This window comes from Homalodisca vitripennis, chromosome 2 (genome assembly GCF_021130785.1).
Source record: "Homalodisca vitripennis isolate AUS2020 chromosome 2, UT_GWSS_2.1, whole genome shotgun sequence".
NCBI lineage: Eukaryota > Metazoa > Arthropoda > Insecta > Hemiptera > Cicadellidae > Homalodisca > Homalodisca vitripennis.
The window spans coordinates 43,092,519-43,119,377 of NC_060208.1; the positions used below are offsets into that span (position 1 = coordinate 43,092,519).

At 37.3% G+C, this 26,859-nt stretch overlaps 1 protein-coding gene across 1 annotated transcript in view; it reads right to left on the reverse strand.

Moving 5' to 3' along the window:
* The window catches only part of LOC124353850 (supervillin-like), a 279,170-nt gene that overhangs the window by 152,340 nt on the left and 99,971 nt on the right, over positions 1-26,859 (reverse strand). Inside the window, 3 exon segments of the mRNA XM_046803874.1 lie at positions 1,122-1,228; positions 2,083-2,276; positions 16,500-16,563. Coding sequence (XP_046659830.1) covers positions 1,122-1,228; positions 2,083-2,276; positions 16,500-16,563 — 365 coding nt within the window.

Consider the following 26,859-nt stretch of genomic DNA (forward strand, 5'->3'; position numbering starts at 1 on the left):
TCCAATATCGAGTTATCTTTGAATGCGAACATATTTTAATCGCTATACGACAGAACGGAGAATTCAAAACTAAACGGTAATATAAAATTATATGATTGGTCACTTAACTTTTTATTGAGGCATTATAATATCAAAAAAACACGATGTTAAACTCTGTTATGTACTTACAAACAGTTTTAATTTTGTATTCACCTAAAGTAACTTCAAACCTGTTTATTGTAACGCATCAAAATTAAAGTTTTTCAGAATTTACAAACATTCTCCGTACGTACTCCGAGTATAAACCCGCTTTCGTCCACCGTCCACGCTTCACGAGCTCAAGAACAATTTGATCAGATCATCTCAAGGTTACCTTAACCTTAGAAATCCTACCTGTGCATTACATGTTTGTATTAAATATTTTGTGAAAAGTTTAATACGTGCTACAAAAATTAAACCGTTGGAGTGTAAAAATGTTTAACGGGGAAAGCGCTGCCAGTACTAAGCATGCATAGCACACAGCCATCATGCGTCCTGCAGCAGTGATGAATTATAAAACACAGCAATCACCAACCTAGGTAACCAACACGACGGTAAATATCTAAATGCCGTCTTCTTCTCGAAGTTCATATATAATTGTTAGGAAGCAGTCAATTCTACCTATCTGAACATAAACCCGATATGGCATTCCGACAGGAGAAGAATACACCAAGGCTGTTGAGGCGATAATATTTGTACTTCTTTTTGTTAAAAACCGATCGTCAGACCATACCAATTTGGTGCTGAATATGTTTTGCCTCCACGATTAAAGGATTAGCGATAACAATTAATGAGCTTCCCAACCCACTTGAAACAAGAAATTGATGATGCCACGATGGATGGTGACTTCAGACGCATTTGTAGCTTGATAGATGATAAATAAACAGGGGAAACAAAACTGGACCGAGAATAGTACCTTGCCATACTCCAGTTTTCTGAACCTCAAAATTATTCAAAATAAGTATTTACTGTACTTATTCTTCCACCATATTCAATTACTGGTCACTAAAGGACCATCCCATCAATCCAAAAAAAGTACCAACGAAAAATTAATAAAACTAGAATCTATACGTAAGAAACAATTACTATGATTTCAGTCTTACCTCTTTGGCCACTTCCGGTGATGGTGTGGGCGGGCCGAGCCTTCCATTGACATCTTTCTTCTCCGATCCTAACTCCCGCCGAGGCGTCACTGCCGTCTTCCCTCCATCTGTCGATTTATACACACATTACCAAATGTGCTTCAAATACAAATATTTTATTGCCAAAAATATAATATAATGTACAGCAATTGTCAATATTATGCCTGAAACTTCAAACAGTCAAATATCCTTATACATACGTACGAGTAGACACATTTACAAAATCTAAAATTAATAGCTCCAGAAAACGTACAACCTGAATCTGCGATAATAGCGCCATATAGAACTCTTCAAATTGATTTATTAATAGATATCAGCTTAAAATAAAATGTTCTACAAATATTATGTTGCGCGGGTGACCGGCGAGGTTGTTTTTTAAAAAGTCCTTACGGCATAAACTGTGCGTGGCGTATAAACGATTTCCAGGGGAATCCAAAACTCAAAGCGTGAGAGAAGTGTGAACGCCAGGGAGCCTCAACCACAGGCAGCCGACGTATGTATACCCAAACTACAAGGGCATTAACATACTTCAAAATTAAAATTCTTGCTTTCAGGAGTTCGATGATTATTGTAGACTACACTAGTCTGATCATTGTACAGTGTGAGTTTGAAAGTCTGATAAAAGTAGAAGAACAGTAGAAACTAGAGCTTTCTATCTCAACCCAGTACAAAATGGCAGCTCATTGAAATTAATTAAAAACAATAGCACAGAGCACGGAGGCAAAACATGAACATCCACATTCAGAAAAACGTTTTTGCCTGAGCATTTACAGCATTATACCTATCATCCATCGGGCTCTAATCTTACATTTGAATTCACTGTATTCTTTCACGACTGATCCCTTTATTGGCCACTTCCCGAATAGAAACCTCGTTAAACCGAACGTTAGTCGGATAACAGAAGGTTTAGCAATACACTCACCTGGCACAGCCGCGACGGCGGCGGAGCGAAGGCGGGAGGCCCGGGTGGACCGGATGGTGACGCCGCCTCCACTGGACGAGCTGGAGGCAGAGTCCTGGAGGCGGCCATATTGGGCGTCTAGCTGCCGCCTCCTTTCCTCCTTATAGCGGGCAATCCTCTGCTGTCGGGCCGCCTCCGCTGGGTCCATCCAGTCACTGAAAAATCCAGTAAATCAGTGAGAGGGGAATGATACACTTGGGAAAACGGACAAGTACTGATGCAGGAAGAGCCAAGACACTTGGCGTTATTTGAATTTGATATCTTAAAACATCTTTTTGAAAAATCAATTACTCTCGCTAATTCGAACATTTGTCGGATAATCGAGGCTCTCTAACGATGGTAGCTCGCCGGCGTAGTGTATCAGTGGACCACGCTATAATAGTCCATATTCGAATAATTGCTGGAAAGTACGAGTACGATGAGACGATAATTATCAACGAGTGCAACATCGTATTTACAAAGACCACAAACATTTGGCACCATCATCTATACAATATTTATTACACACTATCCACTATAAACCAATGGCACAATGTAGCGAGTACGTCGGTTATCACATGATAACCGTATCAATCAACGAACGTCGAGCGTGGCTGCTGCTTGGATGGGTGACCGCTGAGCGACCCCATCCTTGCAAATAGTCCGCCTGCCCAGCCAGTGGTAGTGGTAGTTACACCGTTTACAACGTTGGTCCCCAGGTTGTGTTAAAAGAGGGATTATTTGCCCTAACTTCGCCTGGTAAAACTTACGGACCATTTGTTGCACTGTGAAGTTAAGTGGAAATGAACGAAAGATGATGCAGTTTATTAGTCTGTCCAGTTCTGAAACTAACATGCATCGAACAAACATTCCTGAACAGGACATTCCGCTTGTCACCACGCAATTCGTTCTTACCTCCATCGCCAGGTTACTGTACTCCACGTTCTTAACGAATTCGTTACGTCTCTTCATATCATAAACGATTGGCGTAAATTTGACAGACTTAAGGTACGATACTCTGGCACCCTCGCCTCATAACGTATTGTCTAGACGCAGGATCAACATAATATTACGTAGTAAACCACTTCAACAAATCCATTAAACAATATTGTGAACAGGTATTGCGAAATTTTATAAAATACTAGTAGTTAAGCGCGGCTTCGCGTGCTATTTCGCGTTGAAAAACAAGGACACCATGAACATATTTATGACCATTATACTTTACTCCGGCCTTAGTATTATTGGGTCGTAATTGATTTTGCCTTGTTTTGCCGATCAAGAAAAAATTATATACACGAGTATAATATATGCATAAACCGGTCTGAGAAGCGTACTTCAGTGTGAAGCGTCTGATTTCGGCTATTGTAATGTATTTATATTAATGTATATAAAAAAATTTAGTGTAAGATATTTCTGCTGTCACAGTTGAGTTTACTTTGTTGCTCTGATAAGGAAGATATATACAAAAGTAGATCTGATACGCCAACGTCTGTCAAAAGATAACTAGGATTGGTTTTGTAACAATCTATACATTTATTGCAAAATTAAGATAGGTCTGATACGCCAACGTCTGTCAAAAGATAACTAGGATTGGTTTTGTAACAATCTATACATTTATTGCAAAATTAAGATAGGTCTGATACGCCAACGTCTGTCAAAAGATAACTAGGATTGGTTTTGTAACAATCTATACATTTATTGCAAAATTAAGATAGGTCTGATACGCCAACGTCTGTCAAAAGATAACTAGGATTGGTTTTGTAACAATCTATACATTTATTGCAAAATTAAGATAGGTCTGATACGCCAACGTCTGTCAAAAGATAACTAGGATTGGTTTTGTAACAATCTATACATTTATTGCAAAATTAAGATAGGTCTGATACGCCAACGTCTGTCAAAAGATAACTAGGATTGGTTTTGTAACAATCTATACATTTATTGCAAAATTAAGATAGGTCTGATACGCCAACGTCTGTCAAAAGATAACTAGGATTGGGTTTTGTAACAATCTATACATTTATTGCAAAATTAAGATAGGTCTGATACGCCAACGTCTGTCAAAAGATAACTAGGATTGGTTTTGTAACAATCTATACATTTATTGCAAAATTAAGATAGGTCTGATACGCCAACGTCTGTCAAAAGATAACTAGGATTGGTTTTGTAACAATCTATACATTTATTGCAAAATTAAGATAGTAAATTTGTCTTTAATGCCCGCGTTACAGTACTGACCAAGCACTGAATACCTAAACAGTAAAAAGTGTGTCTTTAGTACAACTTCTAATTTTCTTAACTAGATAATTTCTTAATCTGTGCGGTTGCTGAAAATGAAATAAGAATTGCTCCTCTATCAAGCATACTATGTGCTTTCGAGAGTATAAAATATGCAAACAAATGTATATATTAATTAAACATGCGGTTGTGGTTACATATAACAATAACAACTAGCAGTTGCCCGCGGCGTTGCACGCATTTTCCTATTACACTATATTCACGTATTCTTTTTCTATCACATTCTAAACATTCCTGAGATCGTTCCTACGTGAGCCTCTCGGGCGCATTATGAAGATATGTATACTATATTTCCTGCCTCTATCTTTCGTGGTTTTTGCTAGGTGTTGATAAGGTATTCATACAATTAATTTATCTAATTAGGTTATGAAGAATCAAATTTGGTCTGTTAAGATTAATTTTCTGTCTAAGATATTTCCAATATTGTGGGGTTTTCCTTGTGCTCCGGTCAAGAAAATGTATCAACGAAAACCAATTTCGATCATAAAGCGTCTTCTTTCGTCTCTTTTCATTTACCTTCGATCTAACCAAATTCGATTACCTTATGTACAAACTTTCACGGCTTTGTACAATGAGGTGGTTTTTATAACAGTGTTCAATAGTATTTTCATTGCATTAGATAGTTTATTGATATTTGGTGCAATCTAAATTTAAAAGTAGGTAATAACTTAGTCTATGCAATCTGCATTACACTACTAATCAAGCACTTTACAATAATAATTTTCTAAATTTTTAATGTAAACAAATGTTTCTGCCTCTTTGATGAACTTCAGCTGAAAGTATTAACAGCTGTTAAGTATCAGTTCATTTTGGATTACGTGTCGCAGCGCAGTCTGTCGGATCGAAGGTAAAACATTCTAAAATCAACAACTACTTAGAAATTAAAAATTAATTAATAAAACATTTTCCAGTGGACCAAATTGTGAATCCAAACCATTCTCGAATTCCATTGAAAACACACACAAAATTTCATCAAAATCGGTCCAGTCGTTTAGGAGGAGTTCAGTCACATACACAAGAAATATATATATATATATATATATATATATATATATATATATATATATATATATATATATATATAAAGATTTACACAGAACAGTTGATTACATTTTACATACAATTTCAATGAATAACGTTTCTTTGCTATAATGCAACTTTAGAGACAAAGATGGGATTTTCGCTACTTTAGAGACCAGTGGGGCATAGCCCGGATGGATTTCAATATATATACGCCTATATATTAAACAGGGACCCCAATAATGTCCATGTAAATTGTAAGTACAATCGGTCCAGTAGTTCTTACGTGATTGAGTAACATACACACTTAAGGATATGCCATTAGATTTGTATTGTTACGAGAAAGTGGGAGAATGTTCCTGATAAACGGGCCAACCTCCGATACAAAGGGGATGTGACCGAACACTCGAGATCCCCGACAGTAACAAAAGGGACAAGAAGTGAATAGCGCCGTTGGAAAGAGAGCGGTCACTAGGTGAGTCAGGTTCTTTGATCCGGTCGCCCCTCCTTATGTGAGCGGTGGGTGGACACTGTGACCCTTCTACACTAACCTAGAAAGTGCTGGAACTTGAATATTCTGGAAGCACCAATAACCTTGTAAGAAGTTGTTGCGACACAGCGAGTAAGTTGAGTCCTAGAAGTGACAGAATTGGTGGTAATACTCGCGATCATGACAGATGGAATTGAGTAAATAATTATTGACTGTGTCAGTGTTAAATAACCTAGTGTGTAACTGGGTAGACAATATGATTAATAGTGCTATTTTGACAGTTTTATAAACAATTGTTTTAACTAGGGCCAGTCTAGTTTTAAGTTCGTAAATATTAGGATTAATAAATGTTTAGTGGATTAAATATTCGCCGAGTGTTTCATTTAAGTAAACCCGTAATAATATAATAGTATAGATGCTCTAGCTGCACTGAATCCAATAGGTATCTTATCATTTAATTCTCTTGATAATGACTAGCCGTGCTAAACCTTTGATTATGCAACAGGAAAGTCGAAACTCAACGTTACAAAGATAGTTTTAGCAGTCCACATTTTTTGTATCGAATTTAGGGTTAATGCTTGTTCATGGATTTAATAAATCAACACATAGACTATGTCGAATTGTACATATTTAAATTTAAAGAATTTCTTTATGACACTGCTAACTCGATTTTGACTACCATTTGTAGAGCAGAATATGTTTTGATAGCTAGATCCACAGCCTGTCACCAAAACAAAATCTTGGCATTTCCACCAGAATGTACTTACTATATGTATAATCAGTATCCAGTACCTCCAGTACGACACGAACGATGGGGAAATGTAATGTTTTTCTTTGTTGGCCAATAATCACCGTTATTCATGTTATAATTTCAGAGTATATTACTGTATAAGAAGCATTCGGCCTAAATTAAAGAAAACTAACACTAACCATTATTGTAATGAACTGCCAAATTACAAGTTAGTGTGCAATAACAACCGTCTCAGTAAACACAGTAAAGTCCTAAAATTACAGTTGAGAGGGAAACGCGTGCTGTAGTTGCTAACGTATACTACATAGCACAATGTTAGCAGTAACCACACCACCATTCTAGGTACTTTCTCAATCGTAATACACGACAAAATGATCACATGCCACTATTATGTGCAAATGGATGTGGTGGGTAAATAATATAAGAGTTGTCAATCATTTAAATAACACATGAGCCTGAGAGGAGGAGAATCAAGTGCATTGTATTTTTCGTGATATCGTTAACGGATTTGACTTGGGAGGAAAAAAATTCCAAGTGCTTGATTGGGCAGATCGCACCAACCAGGATATTAAAATGGTTACATAATACTAAATGATAGTAAACATTCTCATAGGTCATAGTTTTATAGCTTTACAGCCGTAATTCGACCAATCAAACACGTATAATAATTACATCACCGTTAAGCAACACTGTTAAAAAGCACAATATTATGCACACGAAGCTCAAAACCAAGACATAATTTCCAGCCACTCTATCACTTTAGTTGACGCTGATATAGATAGTATGTTTCGTGATTGACGGCCGGTCAGTTTATGTGTGTAAAGCTAAACAATTCGCCTTCGAAAACGTTTATCATTTGGGTTTTACTTTAATTTGACAAAAACTAGGATGGCATATTGGTAGAAGAACTAAAACATTGTCAAACTATACAGAGTAGTCTGGGAACTCAGAGCCAATTTGTATTGTATAGCAACTCGGCTCGGTTTTGTCGTGAAAAAGATTTGAGAAATATCCCTAATTTCCATAATCAATCGGTAACAACGCTGGATTTGGCTGAAATCGAAATGGAAAGGTATTTAACATAAAGGAAGGATAACACTGTACGTGTCTCAAGGGGCCTCGCTCTGTGCCTCGCTGCGCTGGCCAGAGTCCCACTTGCCCAGGGGCGTGTCGGGAGGCGGAGGCCGGGGAAAGTCACGAGGACGTCGAGATCGAGCTGGCCGTGTCCGGTCGGTCTGTTATCACCCCGACCTTGCGCTCTTATCTGCAGCCTTCGAGTCTAACGGGGATATAGACGGGTCTAACCTCAAAACCTCTTGTTCTCATGAATCACACTGGAAATTCGAACACTCCCCAGCTTGGATTCTGTTGTAACGTTTCCAATCGTGCTCACATTGAAATAAACTGCGTATACAAAAGCTAAAAGTGGAAAATAGAGAATACATAAGGATGTTTCGTCAAATTTCCTACACTGTCCTGAAAACTGCACTGTTTTACAAACTCCAATACAATACTGTTAATTGATTTTGGACAAAGTCCTCGTGAGGTATACTTACAGGTGTTTATGATAAACTTAAAAAATACATAAAAATAGAATTAGTGTCTTAAACGCTTGAAAAGACAAACAACTTTTATTTCCCCAATAAAAACCAAACCAATAAACAATTGGAAATGTTGCCTGACAGAGGAAAATTGTAATGTTACTATTAACAGACTTTACGAAATACAACTTGAATTATACAGAAAAAAGTGCAATGCTAAAATACCACGAAGCACACCTGTCGACATCCCACGACATTACGAAGTTATGCTTGTAAACATTCACTAAAGAGAAGTTAAACGTGTTAGTTGCAATGAAAACTTGGTAATGTAACGTCTACCTTACAATTATCAAGTTTATCAGACATAAACCGACCCGTTATGGTAATCTTATTATTTTGATTTTTGATTTTTTTTATTATAAATAATGATTGTTAAAGTTGAACTTGTAAATTTACAATAACTGCTTATACTAAGAGGAGTACCAAAATACATGTTACAAATTTTTTGAAAGAGAAAGAAAAAAATCCTTGTAACACAAAGTTCCTGCTCTCAATATACGAAATTCATTGTTTCAATCCGAGTTTCTTCCTACGTGATTTTCAAAAAAAAAGTGTATGAGCTGTTCAATATTCAGCAATCAATAACTTTGATTAAGCGTCATCGAAATAGAGGCTCCTAAATTTCACTATTCATCTTCACCTCAACATCATTCACTCAACCTGGACTTATACTGAAGATTTTGAATTGCCACCAAATGGGGGATTTTTAAGAAAAGGGCTAAACTGTTATTTTGAACCAAAATATTGCAGTTTTACAAGAGGCAAAATTATAGGTTTGCTAACATTACACAGTTAACATGCTAGCAGCTAGCCTATCACTAAATTTGCATAACCGGTTAAATTCCGTTAACTTACCCCAATTCCCCTTATATATGCGAGCTGCAGTAACACTTGAGACAAAAACAATTACGTAAAAGATCAAAATTCTAGAGGGCCGATCGATTTCCTAAACATTTTTTTTATTTTGGGAGCATATAATTCAATCTAACGTCTTAACGTATCCCGATAAAACATACTACATCTAAAATATCAAACTTTCTTCTATGTACGTTTTAGCAAACTCTTATAACAGTTATGCGACAATAATTACGAGGACATTTACATATTACATTTGTTATATAAAATGAAATTTACTAGAGAATTTCGAATTATTCAAGTTAAGGGTTATCGAAATGGTTCACTATATTTCCGCTGTTTCTAGATGGCTTGAAGGGTCAAAGACGCTGATGATTAACAAACACGTATAGTAATAGATTTTCCGATTATTTTCCTTCAGTTTAGAGAAGATCGTCGATGCAGACATGTGCCTTGTTTCCACCCAAAGCGGGCACTGACACTGGCCCGCTCGTAACTCACCAATCAGCGTCACCAATTACACGGCATTGTCACAACATCCGGTCACGTGACAGATTACATCCGTTTTATGTCCCAGCAGTGATTACAGATGACTAATTGGGCCAGTCTACTGTCTACTCTGGATTGCTCTTAGAAGTACAATCGATGACGATCGTTCGCTCGCTCGATTGCTTGCAACACTGGCCGCCGTAATACTGTTGGTACTTACGTAAACGCAACACAGATTTCACGGTCCAAGGTTCGAACCTGGTTGTGGTTGTCTTTCTGCACAACCGCGCGTTGTATCCTACCGCGCAAATGTGTCAGAGAAAAACCCCTCATAAATCATGGACCCTTTAAGAACCAATCATATTGTTTTATTTTGGGAATTACCTGAAAATCATGCTAAAAGATCTGACCGTATTTGTGGTATCTGCAAGCATTAGGTAAAATCTTTGTTCTATTATCATTTTAATACTTCAGAACAGCAAAAATTTTATCTTCGTTATTTAATACATTCATTTTCAAAATAAAACATGTTTGACAAACTTAATACTAAAACTAAATGAAAATTGCGTAAAAACTGATCACAAATACATTTTTATTTTCAAATCAAATCACTTTATTCCACACAATACATAATTAGTATATACAAGAAAATAACAAAGCTTATTCGTTTGGAAATTTCCCAGCAAGACTATAGGTCAGAGTGATGGTAAGAGTTCTTTCTTAAATTCACATACCAGTACATAAAATCTATATTAATATATGACAGAATAAAAAGAATTCTTTAAATGTATAACCCTAAATACTAATAACATTGAAAAGAAGGGATTACAACTAATACAAACAACCTGTCTGACAAACAAAAGCATACCTACGTATGGAAATCAATTGCTACATATTTAAATTCACAGGTTCCAAGTTTTATGCAAAAATTAAATTAATAACTAATAGTCATAAAACATTTCAATACCAGAGCTTTGGACTGGTAATATAGGTGTAAGGTGATAACAACAACGCCAGCAGCGCGCCATCCAACACAAAGTAACCATGCTGTCCGTCACCTTCCGCTTATATACAATGATACAATGATTTTATAGTATTAGCGAGTGTACACAACAGGCCTTTGGTGATTGAACACTATAGTATTAGCAAATAGGGAGTGCGGCTGGGCCCAGGTAGGTTCACACTCACACACACACACACAAGTGCAGGGGATTATGACCGGCCGTATTTCCGCCCTGTTAGTCAACTAGTGCAGCTCCACAATCAAACCCATATTTTTGTTATTAATAATACTATTCTAAAGTGTTTAGTACATGTACACTGCGCTCTTTAGCCGCAAACACTATTTGCTAATACTACAGTTTTCAACCAGCAGGTACGCTGTGCCTACTCGGTCCCATTAGGGCGAGCGTAATATTTGTGTATGCGACACGTTTGCTGCCGCTGTAAAGTTAGATACTTAGGCTGGGGACACACGGTCCGGGTGACTGCCCGGACGGGCGATTGGCCGGACGGACGATATTTTGATGGAACAACACACTACATCCGAGCAAACTCTCATCCGGGAGATTTTATTCCACTTGTCGTCATTTTCGGCTTGATCATGGACGAAGATAGACGTAAACTATTAGCAGTGATTTGTTTACTGCGTCACAGACGTAAAAAGAAACGTATTAGAAGTGTATGGATACATCCTGTAGTGCAGAAGAGAAACATACTAGGACACTTCAATTCTCTATTTTTTAGAATTAAGAGTAGATGAAGAAAAATTCTTCAACTATTTTCGCATGTCTGTCTCCACTTTCGATGAGGTGCTCCAAAAGATATCACCACAGCTTCGTAGACAGGATAACGACATGAGGAACTGCATTAAACCAGCAGAAATGCTGGCAGTGACCTTAAGGTAAGAGTTGAATCACAACCAAGCACCAAACCACCAACTCAAGATGCGCACACCACGACGGTCACAACACTGACTACACGTGTTCGCCCGGACCGTGTGTTCCCGCCTATTTGACACAATGCCCCGCCACCTGTCGGACGGGTGAACGCTCGGCCGGGTCTCGGATGATCAGTTGAGAATACACCCAGCCTTAGGCTGGGGACACACGGTCCGGGTGACTGCCCGTCCGAGTTTTGTCCGGACTCCGGATGATCCAGAAGTACATTGTGAAAGTTAGTGAAGAACACACGAAACCCGGACGGGCTTTTGCCCGTCCGATAGCAAAGACGCCCGGGTGTATTCTCAACTGATCATCCGAGACCCGGCCGAGCGTTCACCCGTCCGACAGGTGGCGGGGCATTGTGTCAAATAGGCGGGAACACACGGTCCGGGCGAACACGTGTAGTCAGTGTTGTGACCGTCGTGGTGTGCGCATCTTGAGTTGGTGGTTTGGTGCTTGGTTGTGATTCAACTCTTACCTTAAGGTCACTGCCAGCATTTCTGCTGGTTTAATGCAGTTCCTCATGTCGTTATCCTGTCTACGAAGCTGTGGTGATATCTTTTGGAGCACCTCATCGAAAGTGGAGACAGACATGTGAAAATAGTTGAAGAATTTTTCTTCATCTACTCTTAATTCTAAAAATAGAGTATTGAAGTGTCCTAGTATGTTTCTCTTCTGCACTACAGGATGTAGCCATACACTTCTAATACGTTTCTTTTTACGTCTGTGACGCAGTAAACAAATCACTGCTAATAGTTTACGTCTATCTTCGTCCATGATCAAGCCGAAAATGACGACAAGTGGAATAAAATCTCCCGGATGAGAGTTTGCTCGGATGTAGTGTGTTGTTCCATCAAAATATCGTCCGTCCGGCCAATCGCCCGTCCGGGCAGTCACCCGGACCGTGTGTCCCCAGCCTAATGAAGGACGCCGCGCCGTTAAGGTGGGTGGCGTGGGGCATTATGATGAAAGGTGCGCATGACCGCGCCTTTTAAACGACTGGGCCTCAGGAGAATGTACGGGAAGCCGACTGCGGACTGTACAGTATCTACAGTCGGAGGTAGTGATGGACGAAAGGGGAAGTGGTTTATATATGTCCACCACAGTAAATCCAATTAAAAGCGTTATATTTTTCAAAGGAAAAGATATGCAAAACCTAAAATAGAACGTACAGTGAAGACTTTCGCTACACTTTATAGTTTGGCCTGTCAATTTTTAACTAAATTCGCTTTCTTTTTAATGCATTTGGGCGATCGTTTTTAACTACTGTGTCAGATTAATAAAATGATTACAAACTGGTCCTCTGTGAACATGTACATGTGGGCTGAAACGTGAAAGATCTCTAATAGTAGATTTTTGAGGAAGGTGGCTTAGAGCGTTGGAGAGGGGGTGGAGGGATAACACCTATGTATCACTTACTAATATTTGAACACATATCTGAATTAAGACAAATGTTGAAAATTTTGTGAAAGTGTAAATTATATAATTTTAACCATCTTCCTTAAGTGTTCGTACAAGTGCGAAAATTCAACTCTTAAATAGGCATACGCCTACAATTTGACCAGTTGTTAAGTTTACAAATTGATGTTGAGTGTAAGGAGGTCAGTAAGACACAATTTACATGAGGAAATTGTTTAGAAAACATTTGAATACTGACATACAAGCAGCCAAACAGCAACTCACAACGTATCAGAAACGTACTGGGATACTTTATCACCGTGCTATCACACTGCTGATAATGATGCAATGTGTCATCGCTAAGCAAACATTGGCAGTATATCATTTAAATTAAACGAATCTGTCCTAGAATATCCAAACCACGTCAATATCCAAAAATATCGTATGTAGACTATGGAATTTCCGCATTAATTTAAGGATTTGCTATTCCATGATCAGAAAGTTAAAGATTTGACATTGCATGATCAGAAGGTAAGAATTTGTCATTCCATAATCAGAAGATTTAAGATTTACCATTGCATTATCAGTACGTAAGGATTTGTTATTCCATGATCAGAAAGTTAAGGATTTGCCATTCCATGATCAGAAAGCTAAAAAATTTGCCATTGCATGATCAGAAAAGTAAAGATTTGCCATTCCATGATCAGAATATAAGGATTTGTCATTAAACTATCAGAAAGTTAAGGATTTGCCATTAAATGATCTGAAAGATAAGGATTTTCCATTGCATTATCAGAAAGTTAAGGATTTGCTATTCCATGATCAGAAAGTTAAGGATTTGCCATTCCATGATCAGAATGTAAGGATTTGTCATTACACGATCAGAAAGTTAAGGATTTACCATTCCATGATCTGAAAGTTATGGATTATCCATTGCATTATCAGAAAGTTAAGGAATTGCCATTCCATGATCAGAAAGTTAAGAATTTGCCATCGCATGATCAGAAAGTAAAGATTTGGCGTTGCATGATCAGAAGGTTGGTGTGTGGTCATTGGACCAATCCATCAGTATATTATAAATGCAGAATAAGCTCGACCAAGTAGAACTGAATGAGGACGGAATTGCGAATCCCTCGTTCTAGTTATTGATGGGAACAACTGATTCAAAACAATTGATTCATTCATTGTTGGAGAAAACCAATTCAATAGGTTGGGGTTATTCTCTATCGATTCGAGTTTTTATCTAGTTGTTTTGCTCAGATGACTGAAACCAGTTAGGCAGTTGCTAGTCGGTTGTTGTTGGTTTAATTCTACGAGTATCAACTGTGTTCTATGAGTGTTCTACTGAAACTACTCTTCACATTTCAGATGTGTGAATTGTTCTACCAGCTGCTAGTTAGTATCCTTCGGGATTTAGATTCGAAATAAATAAGAAATATTAATTATGTCACAGAATATGTGGATCCATTATTTAAACTATTTTAACTGCCATTGAAAGTAATTATGTTAATTATCAACATATTTAATTTACTGTGTAGTTCATATAAAGGTGATTAGTTTGTTTAATATAGTTTAGTGTAAATTTGGTGTTAATTCTAGTAAATATGTATTTTAAGCCCTATTTCCTTTCGAACGTTTATATTAGTTCGGTAACTGTATCTGAAAGTTCACGGGCTTTCAATGTATTGGTTTATTTAACTGAATAATACCGATTGAATATAAAAACACTCCATCGAAAAGGCTCTTCGGTTGTCAGTTGTAAAATTCAATCGGTTGTCACATCACTAATTCGAACAGGATAGTGCGACCGTCTACACTTCAATGAACTTGTTGGAAATCGGTGACCGCATCACCTCCTGGACACTCCTGCCTCCTGCCTCCTAGACTGCCCGACTTGACCGCACGGGAATACATTCCGTGACCTGCGAAGACAATCCATCCATCGTGCATAAACATCACTCCTGACTTTCCTCACAGCGTCTTCAACAACTTACGGGAACATGTGACCCTGGATCTCCAAGTTCAGAGAATGTAATTCTAATTTGCAAATCACCATAGTTAACACTGTCATATACAGCGTTTCTATAATATTACTATATCGAACTTCACCATGTAATTATTAATTTCAAAATAAGTAAGAAATGGCACATAAAGTATAGTCAGTCAAAGAAACAAAATGGATAAAAGCAAACGCAGTACTTGAAAAGCTCGACATCGAACACAACGTAAACAAGATAAAGAAAGCTATACGGAGGTTAAACCAACAATGAGTTAGTAGCTTCAAGTGTTAAATCTAGTGATCAGCCCATTACCAATCGGTAGTTAAATACATTATTAGCTCGATTTATTTTCAGCGAAGGACGGTGCTTTGTAAAAACTGAATTACTCCGTTATTACTGTCGTAAAGAAATTTACTTGGTATAATAATTTTTATCTGCACATAACACATATTTTAGTATCCTTATACATTTTTTCAGAAAATCGTTTTTGAGTTATTAATGTTTGAACATTTTGTATTGACGAAATTTTAAAACCTGAAACGGGTTATAATTACACTAAAACTTTTGCAAAATTTTAATTCTTACATTTATTCTATTCAATTCAAAGATCTATTAAAGACATAGACATAAGGTATACTGAACGGGATTGGAATATACTTGTGACGTGTTATCCTTAATCAAACCTCACAAACCATATTGTGAAATTCGATAGAGTAATTCCTTTTGAAGTTTAATGGTTAAGAGGTTTGTTATTTTACGCTTATGAGCTTTCTTGGTCACTTCATCATAAAACAATTCTAATTTTAAGTAATATCCATCCTTTAGGATTATTTGAAGATACCAGAATGGGAGAAGACTTTAGGACCACTTGTGACGTAAGATGTACTCAGGTGTTGTAGAATATATCCAGATTTGCTCACAAAATGGTATTCGTGTTATTTAAAAAAACACTCAACCGCTGTTTAAAATTGTCTTGGGAGAATTTCGAGATACAAATGAATATCCATTAGAACTAATATTACAACAATAATATGTATTTTGTTATGTTGCGAACTAAAAGAACTTCAATGGACCACAATTGATCGTTTACAAAAGATCGAAAGCGTTGCATGTTGTAAGCGTTTGACGTCTAAAGACGTTTGTTTATTGTTTGAGTGATATGACGCTTACAGACGTTTGTTCGTCGTTTGGTAATATGACGCATATAGACGTTTGTTCATCGTTTAGTGATATTGTTTATTGTTTGAGTGATATGACGCTTACAGACGTTTGTTCGTCGTTTGGTAATATGACGCATATAGACGTTTGTTCATCGTTTAGTGATATGACGCCTACAGACGTTTGTTCATTGTTTGGTGATAGTCATTTTGACTACATTATTTTATGGTGTTTATATACATATAGTGTGTTCTAGTAGTTTATGACCAATTATTTTACTGAAAGTAACAACTAAAAATTAGCATCATTTATACGTTATGACCATGCAGAATACTGACACAAAAATGTTTTATTATAACTTTATTTCTACTTGAATGAACTGACGAAAAGTTCTACCTTAACTGCGCAGGTTGCAACTGGGCTACCATAGCAGACTCCAGGCATGTCTCTCCCACAGCCTCTGCAACATAGAACATGTATAAAGTATGTTATACACGGTGGTAAGTACGTATCATAATTAATTGCATCATGTACAACAACATGAACAATGATTAACTTTAAACTCGTACATGCATTATCAACTACGACTGTATTTGTATGTTTTTTTCATAAACCCACTTCAACATTCGCTTTTCTAAGGTACGTAATCCATTCTTATCAATCTGGATTTGTTTTATATTTTATTACTATCTTCGTACACAACCTTTTTTTCTAGGTTTGCCTGAAGGAAATCAGATACCTACGTCATAAGTCAAAAATCCTTTATTCGGTTATATACCTGTAAATGCAAAAATAACCCAGACACCACAAATGGCGTGTGTGGGCATTAAAGTTACTCTATAATTTATTTTTTCATTTTATGTGTGCCTACTATCAAAGTGCAATTCTTTAGTCCTTTTATTTTATATTGCGGCTTCCACATTACATACCGTTATCCATAAAATTCCTAATACAACAACCAATACATCACGTCTATCACATAAATATATAGAGAAGCAGTATATAAATAAACAGAGCAAACAACAATAAACAGCAATAACAATAAATAGAACATGACATTTCATAACAATAGCAATAATCAAAACAGAAAACTAACAAAGCTTAATGAACTCATCATGCAAAAAAATGGTATCATTGACATATACGTGATTGGCCGCTTCGAGATATCAACGTCATTTTAGAAATGAGCGCACAAAATTTTCATAGAAGGTATTGCACTTTAGCACTATGTACGAGTGCAATCAAATATGTTTAAGGTTTTTTAAACATCTGCCTTTACATCATCTAAACCACCTATAGTCCACCCTTATCAAGTTCTCTGTTGGAATTTAACTTTGCGCCGATTATATCACGTTTCCATGTTACTTCTATATCGTGTGCAGTATGCAAATGTTTAAATAAAACAGCTGGCTAATAATGTTAATAGATCTGGGATTCGGCAAACATAAAATATGGCGTAATTAACAGGACTCTTTATTTCAGCACGGACAGGAAACTGTAACATTTACCAACAGCAATAAGTTCATAAAATCTATTAGCCTATAAAATATGTTAATTTAGAGTTATATTCTTCAGTTACTACCAGAAGACATAACCTTGCTTCACGTCTACAAATTGCTTATTTGTTACGCTGAGCGCTCAACGCCCTTGTGACTCAGAGTGATGACTTGTCATAGTAACATTGTAAGGTGCGCGCTCTTTAGACATATTCAAAAATTCTTTAAGGATACCTCCGGCAAAGCTCCTTTACCCTTTTCTCAATACATCATTTAAAACCGCAATCCACGAATTTGAGCAGAAAACTGAAGTATTCTTCTTTGCTACGATTTTACATAATCTGGCAAATAATTCAGGTTTATACATAAACTTATGTTCTGTTCATTTTATCATTTTAACAAGATACCTAAAATTGATTTTCATATCTATCTTGGAGATAATAAACTCATAGATGGTGAGTATTTTTTCCTGTCTTTTTGTTTTGACATTGCTCATAATTCCACGTGTATCTCTCTGATGGTCCAACCTACCGCTTTTGGAATAGAAAGTATTATCATTATACTCATACACTACATGTACGCCAGAATTCTGGAATGTTGTACGATTGTCAACAATGTGTCAACGCCTAACATAGGTGAAGCAATTGAATTACCATAGTTGGGTGGAAGATTCTTTCGGAATGTACAGTTCCAAAAAAATTTTAAAACCGAAAAAGTAAGAGCTATTAATCCATAAAAATTCTCCCAAGTTTATATGTTTCTTCTTAATAAACAATTCGCAGGATTTAGGATCAACCTACACATGTTATTAAGTATACATAATCCATACTTCCGGTTTAATTGGTCAAAAATACATAATGGCTACACTTAAGTTTAACAATCCATCATTACTAAACTAACCTGAATTTTTCTCGCCTGTCATCAATATTTCAACAGTAGTAATAAAAACAGGCTCGGATGCATTAGGGTTCTCTAACTTGTTGTGAAGCATACTCTCAGAGTTTATTTCACTGTTAACATCCATAATATCTAATTTTGGATTACTAGTTTCTTTCTCTCCACAGGCTAATTCGATGTGTTCTTCACACGAATTCTGGTCGTGTTCTACATATTTTGTCAAGGAATCAGCTATAGGATTTTCACAGCTGCTTTGATTGAGTTCTGTAACATCTCCGACATCATCCCCAATCGAATCATAATCCGAGTCTCCACATTTAGTCAAATTAACACAACTAAGGGACATCAGACTTTGACTGACAAGCACTTTTTCTTCGTCTAATCTGATTATCGATTCTTCTTTATCTACGATGCATTCGTTTGACTCTGCTTTCATTGAAAACCGAAAACTTGTTTGGCAAGTTTGGTCTTTATATGTTTTAGAAGTAGTTTTGGCGTTGTCAATACGAACTAAAGTGGAATCTTCTCCAACAAAATCACTCAACTCTACTCTTTTCTTCGTTTCCGAATCCGATCCTTTACTTGAGTCATTAAAGAAAACAATCTGTTTGTCTGGACTCGTTAATTTCTCGATGTGATTATCCAAGTTAATGTGGCTGGCCTTCAAGTCTTTTAGCTTTTGGAGAATGTTATCAAAAACACTTGAAACCGAATCGATTACCTCAAAGTTCGGATTGCTCTTCGACCTCTTCATACCGGCGGCCGTACGCGTGTTTCCCTCGGGAGCTATATAAATCGTCCTGGGTCCTGCAGGTGCGGCAGCGACTCCACCCTGGTGTATCTTGACCCAGTTGCTGCAAATCGCGCACATCCACCGCAATTTCGGAGATCTTCTCAGGTGGTAATACTCATCTCCCGGGAGAGAAGAACAGGTCAAGTGTAGTTTCCTACAACACCCTCCACACTCTTGGTGGCTGTTGGCTCCCAGGATTTCCAAACACTTTCTGCAACAGAAGACTGATGCCGCATCCATCGGCTCTACAACTCCGATGGGGGTTCTGCTACTGATATAAACACACAAACTCAAGAGTGCGGCACTCCGATTTGTCAACAACGCCGAGGAGTGTATTGGAACTGATGGGAGAGCACCTTTGACAGACACCCTTGACAACACTTAAGAGATAACACAGATAGCGTTATCTATTAAGATAAAATTAATACCAAAGTATTCTGCAACTCCATGAGGAAAATCAAAATATTCCTCATTTAACAGCTAACATACTGTCTGATTGGAATTAACGTTTATCGATCGTATAAGGTAAACTACACTTAGAGCATTACGGGAAATAGAAATTAAATAAAACAGAGAAATAATAATATGTTAAATCCTACTCTGCGAAACTGTTGCCTGACGCCTCATCCGCAAACGCTGCGCCCACCTCTCCTACAATGCGATAAAGGTATTGAAAACCTCCAACATTTAAATTAAGAATTTTAAATAAATCAAACACTGTTGTGTATGTCCAGTGTTCGTTTAAGATAAACTATTTTAAACATTTAAAACCTAATTTCTTAGAAATCATAAATATGAAATCCGCCGAGCATAAAGCTGATCCATCATTTATCTACTTGCACTACTATCTACTATTATTTATCTACTATGATTGGAGAACGACTGTAAAATAAACACCACAGTAATTTGTTTTATAATTACTCCACTTCTTCAATTCGCTAGTTGACTATAAAACTATGCTTGGTATTCATCTAACAATTGATACGACGGACAAAAAATTCTCCTTTAATCCTACATGGTAGTAATAATTAATTACCTTTGCGAAATCCTTAGCCTACTCTCTCCAACTTTTCACTTTCCAAACTACACCACTCTAAAGAAATAGTTGTTAAGCGTTTCGTCAATTCCCATTCAATTGTTTGACCCCCATGGGAATGGAGTTCTGAGGGGCCCTCTGGTCCTCCCACAGGTATCGAAGCCCTACGCGGTCCCTCGACCGCCTGCCCCACTGGTACAAGTGGACAGGCGAGGTGACCGACACCCGATACCCTGAACATATCGGTGTGAGGTCAGCGCCTGGATATATTGGATGTTGGGTAGACCACACTGTAGCCACGCAGTCGCTGTTGATCAACCACTCGGCTCTAGCCTTTTAGTAACTGTCAAGAGGAGTCGAACTCTGAACTACTATTGTACTACAAGCTGCAGATTGTATATCCCATAGCATCGGACGTTAAAACGATTACAACAGGCTAGGATAGTAAAGTAAGGCAGAATACTTCCTTCTTTCACACTTGGCATTGCGATTTTAACTCTTGTACAGCATCTGCATTCCTAGAACTCATCTCACGTCGTCTTAAAAAGTAGTACGGAGAGAGAGATTTACGCATTTGCTTGTCTCAAAATCAAATATAACTGTCCTACAACCAGTTGCTTTTTGAAAGACATCAATTAATAATAAATACACATTGCTTTTTGTGATTCAATATGACCTACTAGTCAACAACGAATCCGGAGATGTGAATATGTTCTATCAGTTAACTCTGAGAAGTCTACGACGCTCCATGCTCTGGCTATATTGCAAACTAACCATTGTGATTTGCTGCGTGCGAAGTCGCGAGTAACAAATAATAAAGAACTCATAGGTAATGGGTTAAAACTATTACTTTTATATCCTATATTTTCAAATTATCACAATCCGATTACACGAAGTACGTGCAGCAGCTAATTTATCTATTATTTACACCTACACCAAATTAACTACTAAACTTAATGCCTTATTTTCCCCTTTCTACAGGTAGTTCCACAGTTGATTCAAACAATACATTTTATTTCAATTATTGTGCACTGGTTCAATACCAAACATTCATGAACTTCCTTATTCAACATGCGATTTCAAGTGATGAAGGAATGCTTGAAGGGTAGTCTCAAGAACACGGAATAACCCAACGTTGGAAACATATACTTGGAGGATTCAATTGTACTTCCCACGCTGTGTGGAAATTCTTTTCCCGGACGCCAGACTTGGAGCAATATGCATGTCTATGGCAAGTTTCAAATGGTAAAGTGAAACGGAACTGAACTCAACATTCACATTGAATCATCCCTTCCCACCATAACTACGTAAAGTGTAAAGAAAACTCGGTTGCTCCCTAGTGTACTCATTATGCACCAGATGGGACAACAAGAATGCCTCTCCATCTAGATTACACATGATCACAGTCTACGTGTTTCTGATGTGAAACAATGCAAAGAGTTCGTTTTGAGCTTGTTCGTCACCGACTTTGTTTATCTTTTTCGACAGGTATGGATTCCAAATTTCAGTTCAGAAGCTGTACTAAGGGAAGGTGGATGCAGCTGTACTCAACAATGGCAAAGTCAACCCTTGCCATCATAGCTCCGTTGTGTGAAATTTCAAATGCTGCTTGTGACCACTGCAGTTTAAATCAGTACTTTCATTCTCCCATCTGCAGCCCTCGGGCACGGAAGGATAAGACTAAAAAAAAGGGCTCAGCACATATAATCCGTACCAACGACTCCCGTCTCAATCGAACAGTCGCGACAACGACAACAGTAACGCACCGCAACGCTCGGTCAAGTCGTTCACGGATCGCGGTGAGGCAGTCGCCTGGTGGAGCGCGATGTTTGGCGTCTTAGATCGAAAAGAAAGTGGAGAAATCGAGGAGATCGCTGAAATACTGAAAGCGATCGCCTCTAATGAACATGAAGGAAGCTGCTAAATTGTGCAGGTACTGCATTCAACCGTGTAATAAACAACTCGTCGTCCTGTGAAACCACACTTCGGCATGTTTACTGTACTGTCTCGTGTTTAACTACGATTTCACCGAGCACGCGCAGGCACACATGAATCGCCATTCACGGGTGAAATTAGCTTCTTGCTTGGATGATTCAACGATCCTTAAAAAATACCATCACGTCCATTATTCCTTGTTATTTGTCATCTAAAAATCGCTTTTATAACAGTGTCCATTTCAGTATAATGTATAACGACTTTCTTGGCGATATTAAATTATCGTACTTCATCGTTATAGGTTATAAAAGGTATAACACAACGTTTCGAGGATTGGAATCTATCCTCTTCGTCAGGTGGGGGAGGTATTATTACATACAAAAATAATGAACAGAAAGAAGTAAAGAAGGGGAAGAAAAGGGGAGTATCCTACTATAGCCTGTGTGATGTGTGATTGTTATCCTCGTACTGTGATTTGTGCCCATTTATTTCCCTACTTTTTCTTCTTTCTGTTATTGTTGTATGTATTAATACTTTCCCCACCTGACGAAGATGATAGATTTCAATTCTCGAAACGTTGTGCTATATACCTTTTATAACCTACAACGATGGCAAATGTCCGAAATCCTGTTATCCTCTCAAACTTTTCATTGTCAATTACAAACGTTAAACGTACTTGAAGTTTGCAAATTTTAAAACTGTAGATCACACTCATGGACAAATCTGATTCGATTAGTATTTTTAACCCTAGTATAAAAGCCAATCTTCTACAAGTTTTAATCAATCTAGTGGATTAAAACCACGATAATGTATAATTCTCAAAGGAATATGCACATAATTTGGTAATACCTTTAGAGTTGAAAAAGCCTTTTTTACCCTTTATAAAAACCAATGACAAAACTGAAAATTTGAAGATAGTTATTTAATTGTATTAATCAAATTTGTTGTTAAATATATTGTATTGAGCTAAAATCCAAATGCCTATCATTACAAATGTTTCCATACCGTCTGAAATGTGAAATAATAATGAAATGTTTTTTAAACACACACACACACACATAACACTAGAGAAAAAATTAGAAAGTATTTTCTATTTCGTTTCCCAAAATGTACATGATTTACTTTTCCTTGTGGGATTAAATTTGGAATCGAATATTAACACTTAGCTATAATCGTTGGGTCTTTTTAAACCACAACACTTTTTAATTTCTTCAGAGGAACTAGAGCGTGTACCGCAACGGCCCAAGTCAATGATTACATAGTATAAAACCTAGATAGGCCATGGGAGGCGCTCGGTGAAGCAGCCTCGGCAGCCCGAACCTAGACCAAGATGGCGGCGCGGAGCATGACTCACCATAGTACCGAGCGCCAACGCCACCCGCTAACCAGTCCAAAAGAACAAACAGAACAAATTAAGAAAAAACAATGATAGCTTATGACATTAAGAGGTATACAATTTTTATCTAACTTAAGACTAAATTTAAAAAATCAATTTCGGCGTTTTGTAATAGCCAAGATTGCAATTGATTGCAGAAACCTTTTTACATTGGTACACATTTTTATATTATTTGGTAACTGGTTGAAATACTTAGGGCCATTGTACCCATAAACCTGTCTAAAAATAATTTTGTTAACTTTTGGGATTCTAAAAAAAATTTTATGTAAACTTCGAGTTTTATAAAAAAGAGTATTAGTGCCTTGATTTCCACTTCTGATATAGAACAATCTGAGAACTTTAAATATATATAGATGTTGGATCGGTAATATTTTTAATTCAGAATAGATAGGAAAAGAACTTTCCCATTTTCGTTTTGCCTTAATGATTCGTATAAAATGGTTTTGTGTAACTCTTAGTTCGTCTATTAGGAATATTTAAAAGCAAATATTTTTGTTATTTATCTAACAATGTTCTTTTTCCATTAAATGTACAGTATTTGAAACTAAAATTAGTTGTTTTTATTATTTGTACCTGACCAAGTTTCCTAAGTCGTATTGAGACTTTTAATAAATGTTGTCAATGTGTCAAATATAAAACACGTTATACAACATAAAATATACAGGACGAAAAGTACCTGTTTTGAAAATATTTAAATTGTGAACAGTTACATGTAGTGTTGTAATTAAGTATTTAATAATTATGTAATAGTTAATAATAATAGTTTTGGTTACAATGATAGGAAGCGGCCTACGGAGCAATGGCCAGGTTCGGAGTGCAATCCTGACGCGACTATGCCGCGGCCGTGTTGAATTACGCTTATCTTCAACCTGCCTTCCTGTCCAGAGTATAGTTCGTAAAAATTTTTTATGACAAAATAAGCTAAATTCAAGTGTTTATATACAACTTTGTCGCTTACAAAACTTCTCTACCCAAAAAATAAAAAAAAACCTCGCAGACCAACTTTTTCATGTCAAGTTTTAAAAACCATACAAAAGTTTTAACTTTAACTTGTAATATTAATTAGTAATAAAATTATTTTATAATTTTAAATTGCACCGTTTCTGTCCAACACTAATGTTTTGTCTGCACGCGAAGTTTCGAAATTTTAACTTCATTGTAAGTCGGTCAAACGACAGTGTATTTGAAAAGCGCCCATTAAAATTTTCTCCGTGTAAAGACTGCATTTGACGCTTCTATACTCGACCAAGATGGCGGCGTTGGCTTCAACTGCTTTAATGCTTGTTAGAGTCCACGGCCTATCTAGGTTTTATACTATGTAATCATTGGCCCAAGTAGAGAGGAAGATGTAATATTTGCTCAAAAGATAAGGATAAAAATACCTTATCCTATGTTCAAAATTATATTATGGTGTATGCAAGGGCCATGGCAACCAAGCCCTAGTGTGTGATGTCTGCAAGAATTAAACTCAGATGTAAAAAAATGTGTGCAATAAACACAAATCTTTCTTTCGGTAATTGAAATTCAATTACCGGTACCTAATTTACAAATTCGATTTTTCTTTATTTTCAGATGGAAGGGACACTCTTAGAAAGCAGGATTTTATCAAAACAAAGTGATCTATGGTGAGTTTAAAATACTATATAACATTTTAAAAATACGTTCTGAAAAGAAATAAAATGCAGGGAAGCAAATATTAATTTTTTATACATTGCAGTTTTTAAACTAAATATTATCTGCACTTCTTTTATACACACTCTACAACATAACTACTAAAAAGAGAACGTTAAAATGAGAACCAAAAAAATACAATGGTAGTTAAGTGAAGTGGGAATGCACTCTGACTATCCCATATAGGCTACTTTCTTTTATTAGTCATGAACAAATGGTTGCAGCTACAACAATCATGTCAGTCACGATAAACTGTGATAACCACACAGTGTCGGTCTCTCTCATATCTGACATGGAAGTTTCCCGCCGTCCGTCCGTCTTCTTACAGTCTCAGTGCGAGGTTGTCGTATTATACACGGAATGTAGCTACTACAATCATGTCAGTCACGATAAACTGTGATAACCACACAGTGTCCGTCTCTCTCATATCTGACATGGAAGTTTCCCGCCGTCCGTCCGTCTTCTTACAGTCTCAGTGCGAGGTTGTCGTATTATACACGGAATGTAGCTACTACAATCATGTCAGTCACGATAAACTGTGATAACCACACAGTGTCCGTCTCTCTCATATCTGACATGGAAGTTTCCCGCCGTCCGTCCGTCTTCTTACAGTCTCAGTGCGAGGTTGTCGTATTATACACGGAATGTAGCTACAACAATCATGTCAGTCACGATAAACTGTGATAACCACACAGTGTCCGTCTCTCTCATATCTGACATGGAAGTTTCCCGCCGTCCGTCCGTCTTCTTACAGTCTCAGTGCGAGGTTGTCGTATTATACACGGAATGTAGCTACTACAATCATGTCAGTCACGATAAACTGTGATAACCACACAGTGTCCGTCTCTCTCATATCTGACATGGAAATTTCCCGCCGTCCGTCCGTCTTCTTACAGTCTCAGTGCGAGGTTGTCGTATTATACACGGAATGTAGCTACAACAATCATGTCAGTCACGATAAACTGTGATAACCACACAGTGTCCGTCTCTCTCATATCTGACATGGAAGTTTCCCGCCGTCCGTCCGTCTTCTTACAGTCTCAGTGCGAGGTTGTCGTATTATACACGGAATGTAGCTACTACAATCATGTCAGTCACGATAAACTGTGATAACCACACAGTGTCCGTCTCTCTCATATCTGACATGGAAGTTTCCTGCCGTCCGTCCGTCTTCTTACAGTCTCAGTGCGAGGTTATCGTACTATACACGGAATGTAGCTACTACAATCATGTAAGTCACGATAAACCGTGATAACCACACAGTGTCCGTCTCTCTCATATCTGACATGGAAGTTTCCTGCCGTCCGTCCGTCTTCTTACAGTCTCAGTGCGAGGTTATCGTACTATACACGGAATGTAGCTACAACAATCATGTCAGTCACGATAAACTGTGATAACCACACAGTGTCCGTCTCTCTCATATCTGACATGGAAGTTTCCTGCCGTCCGTCCGTCTTCTTACAGTCTCAGTGCGAGGTTATCGTACTATACACGGAATGTAGCTACTACAATCATGTCAGTCACGATAAACT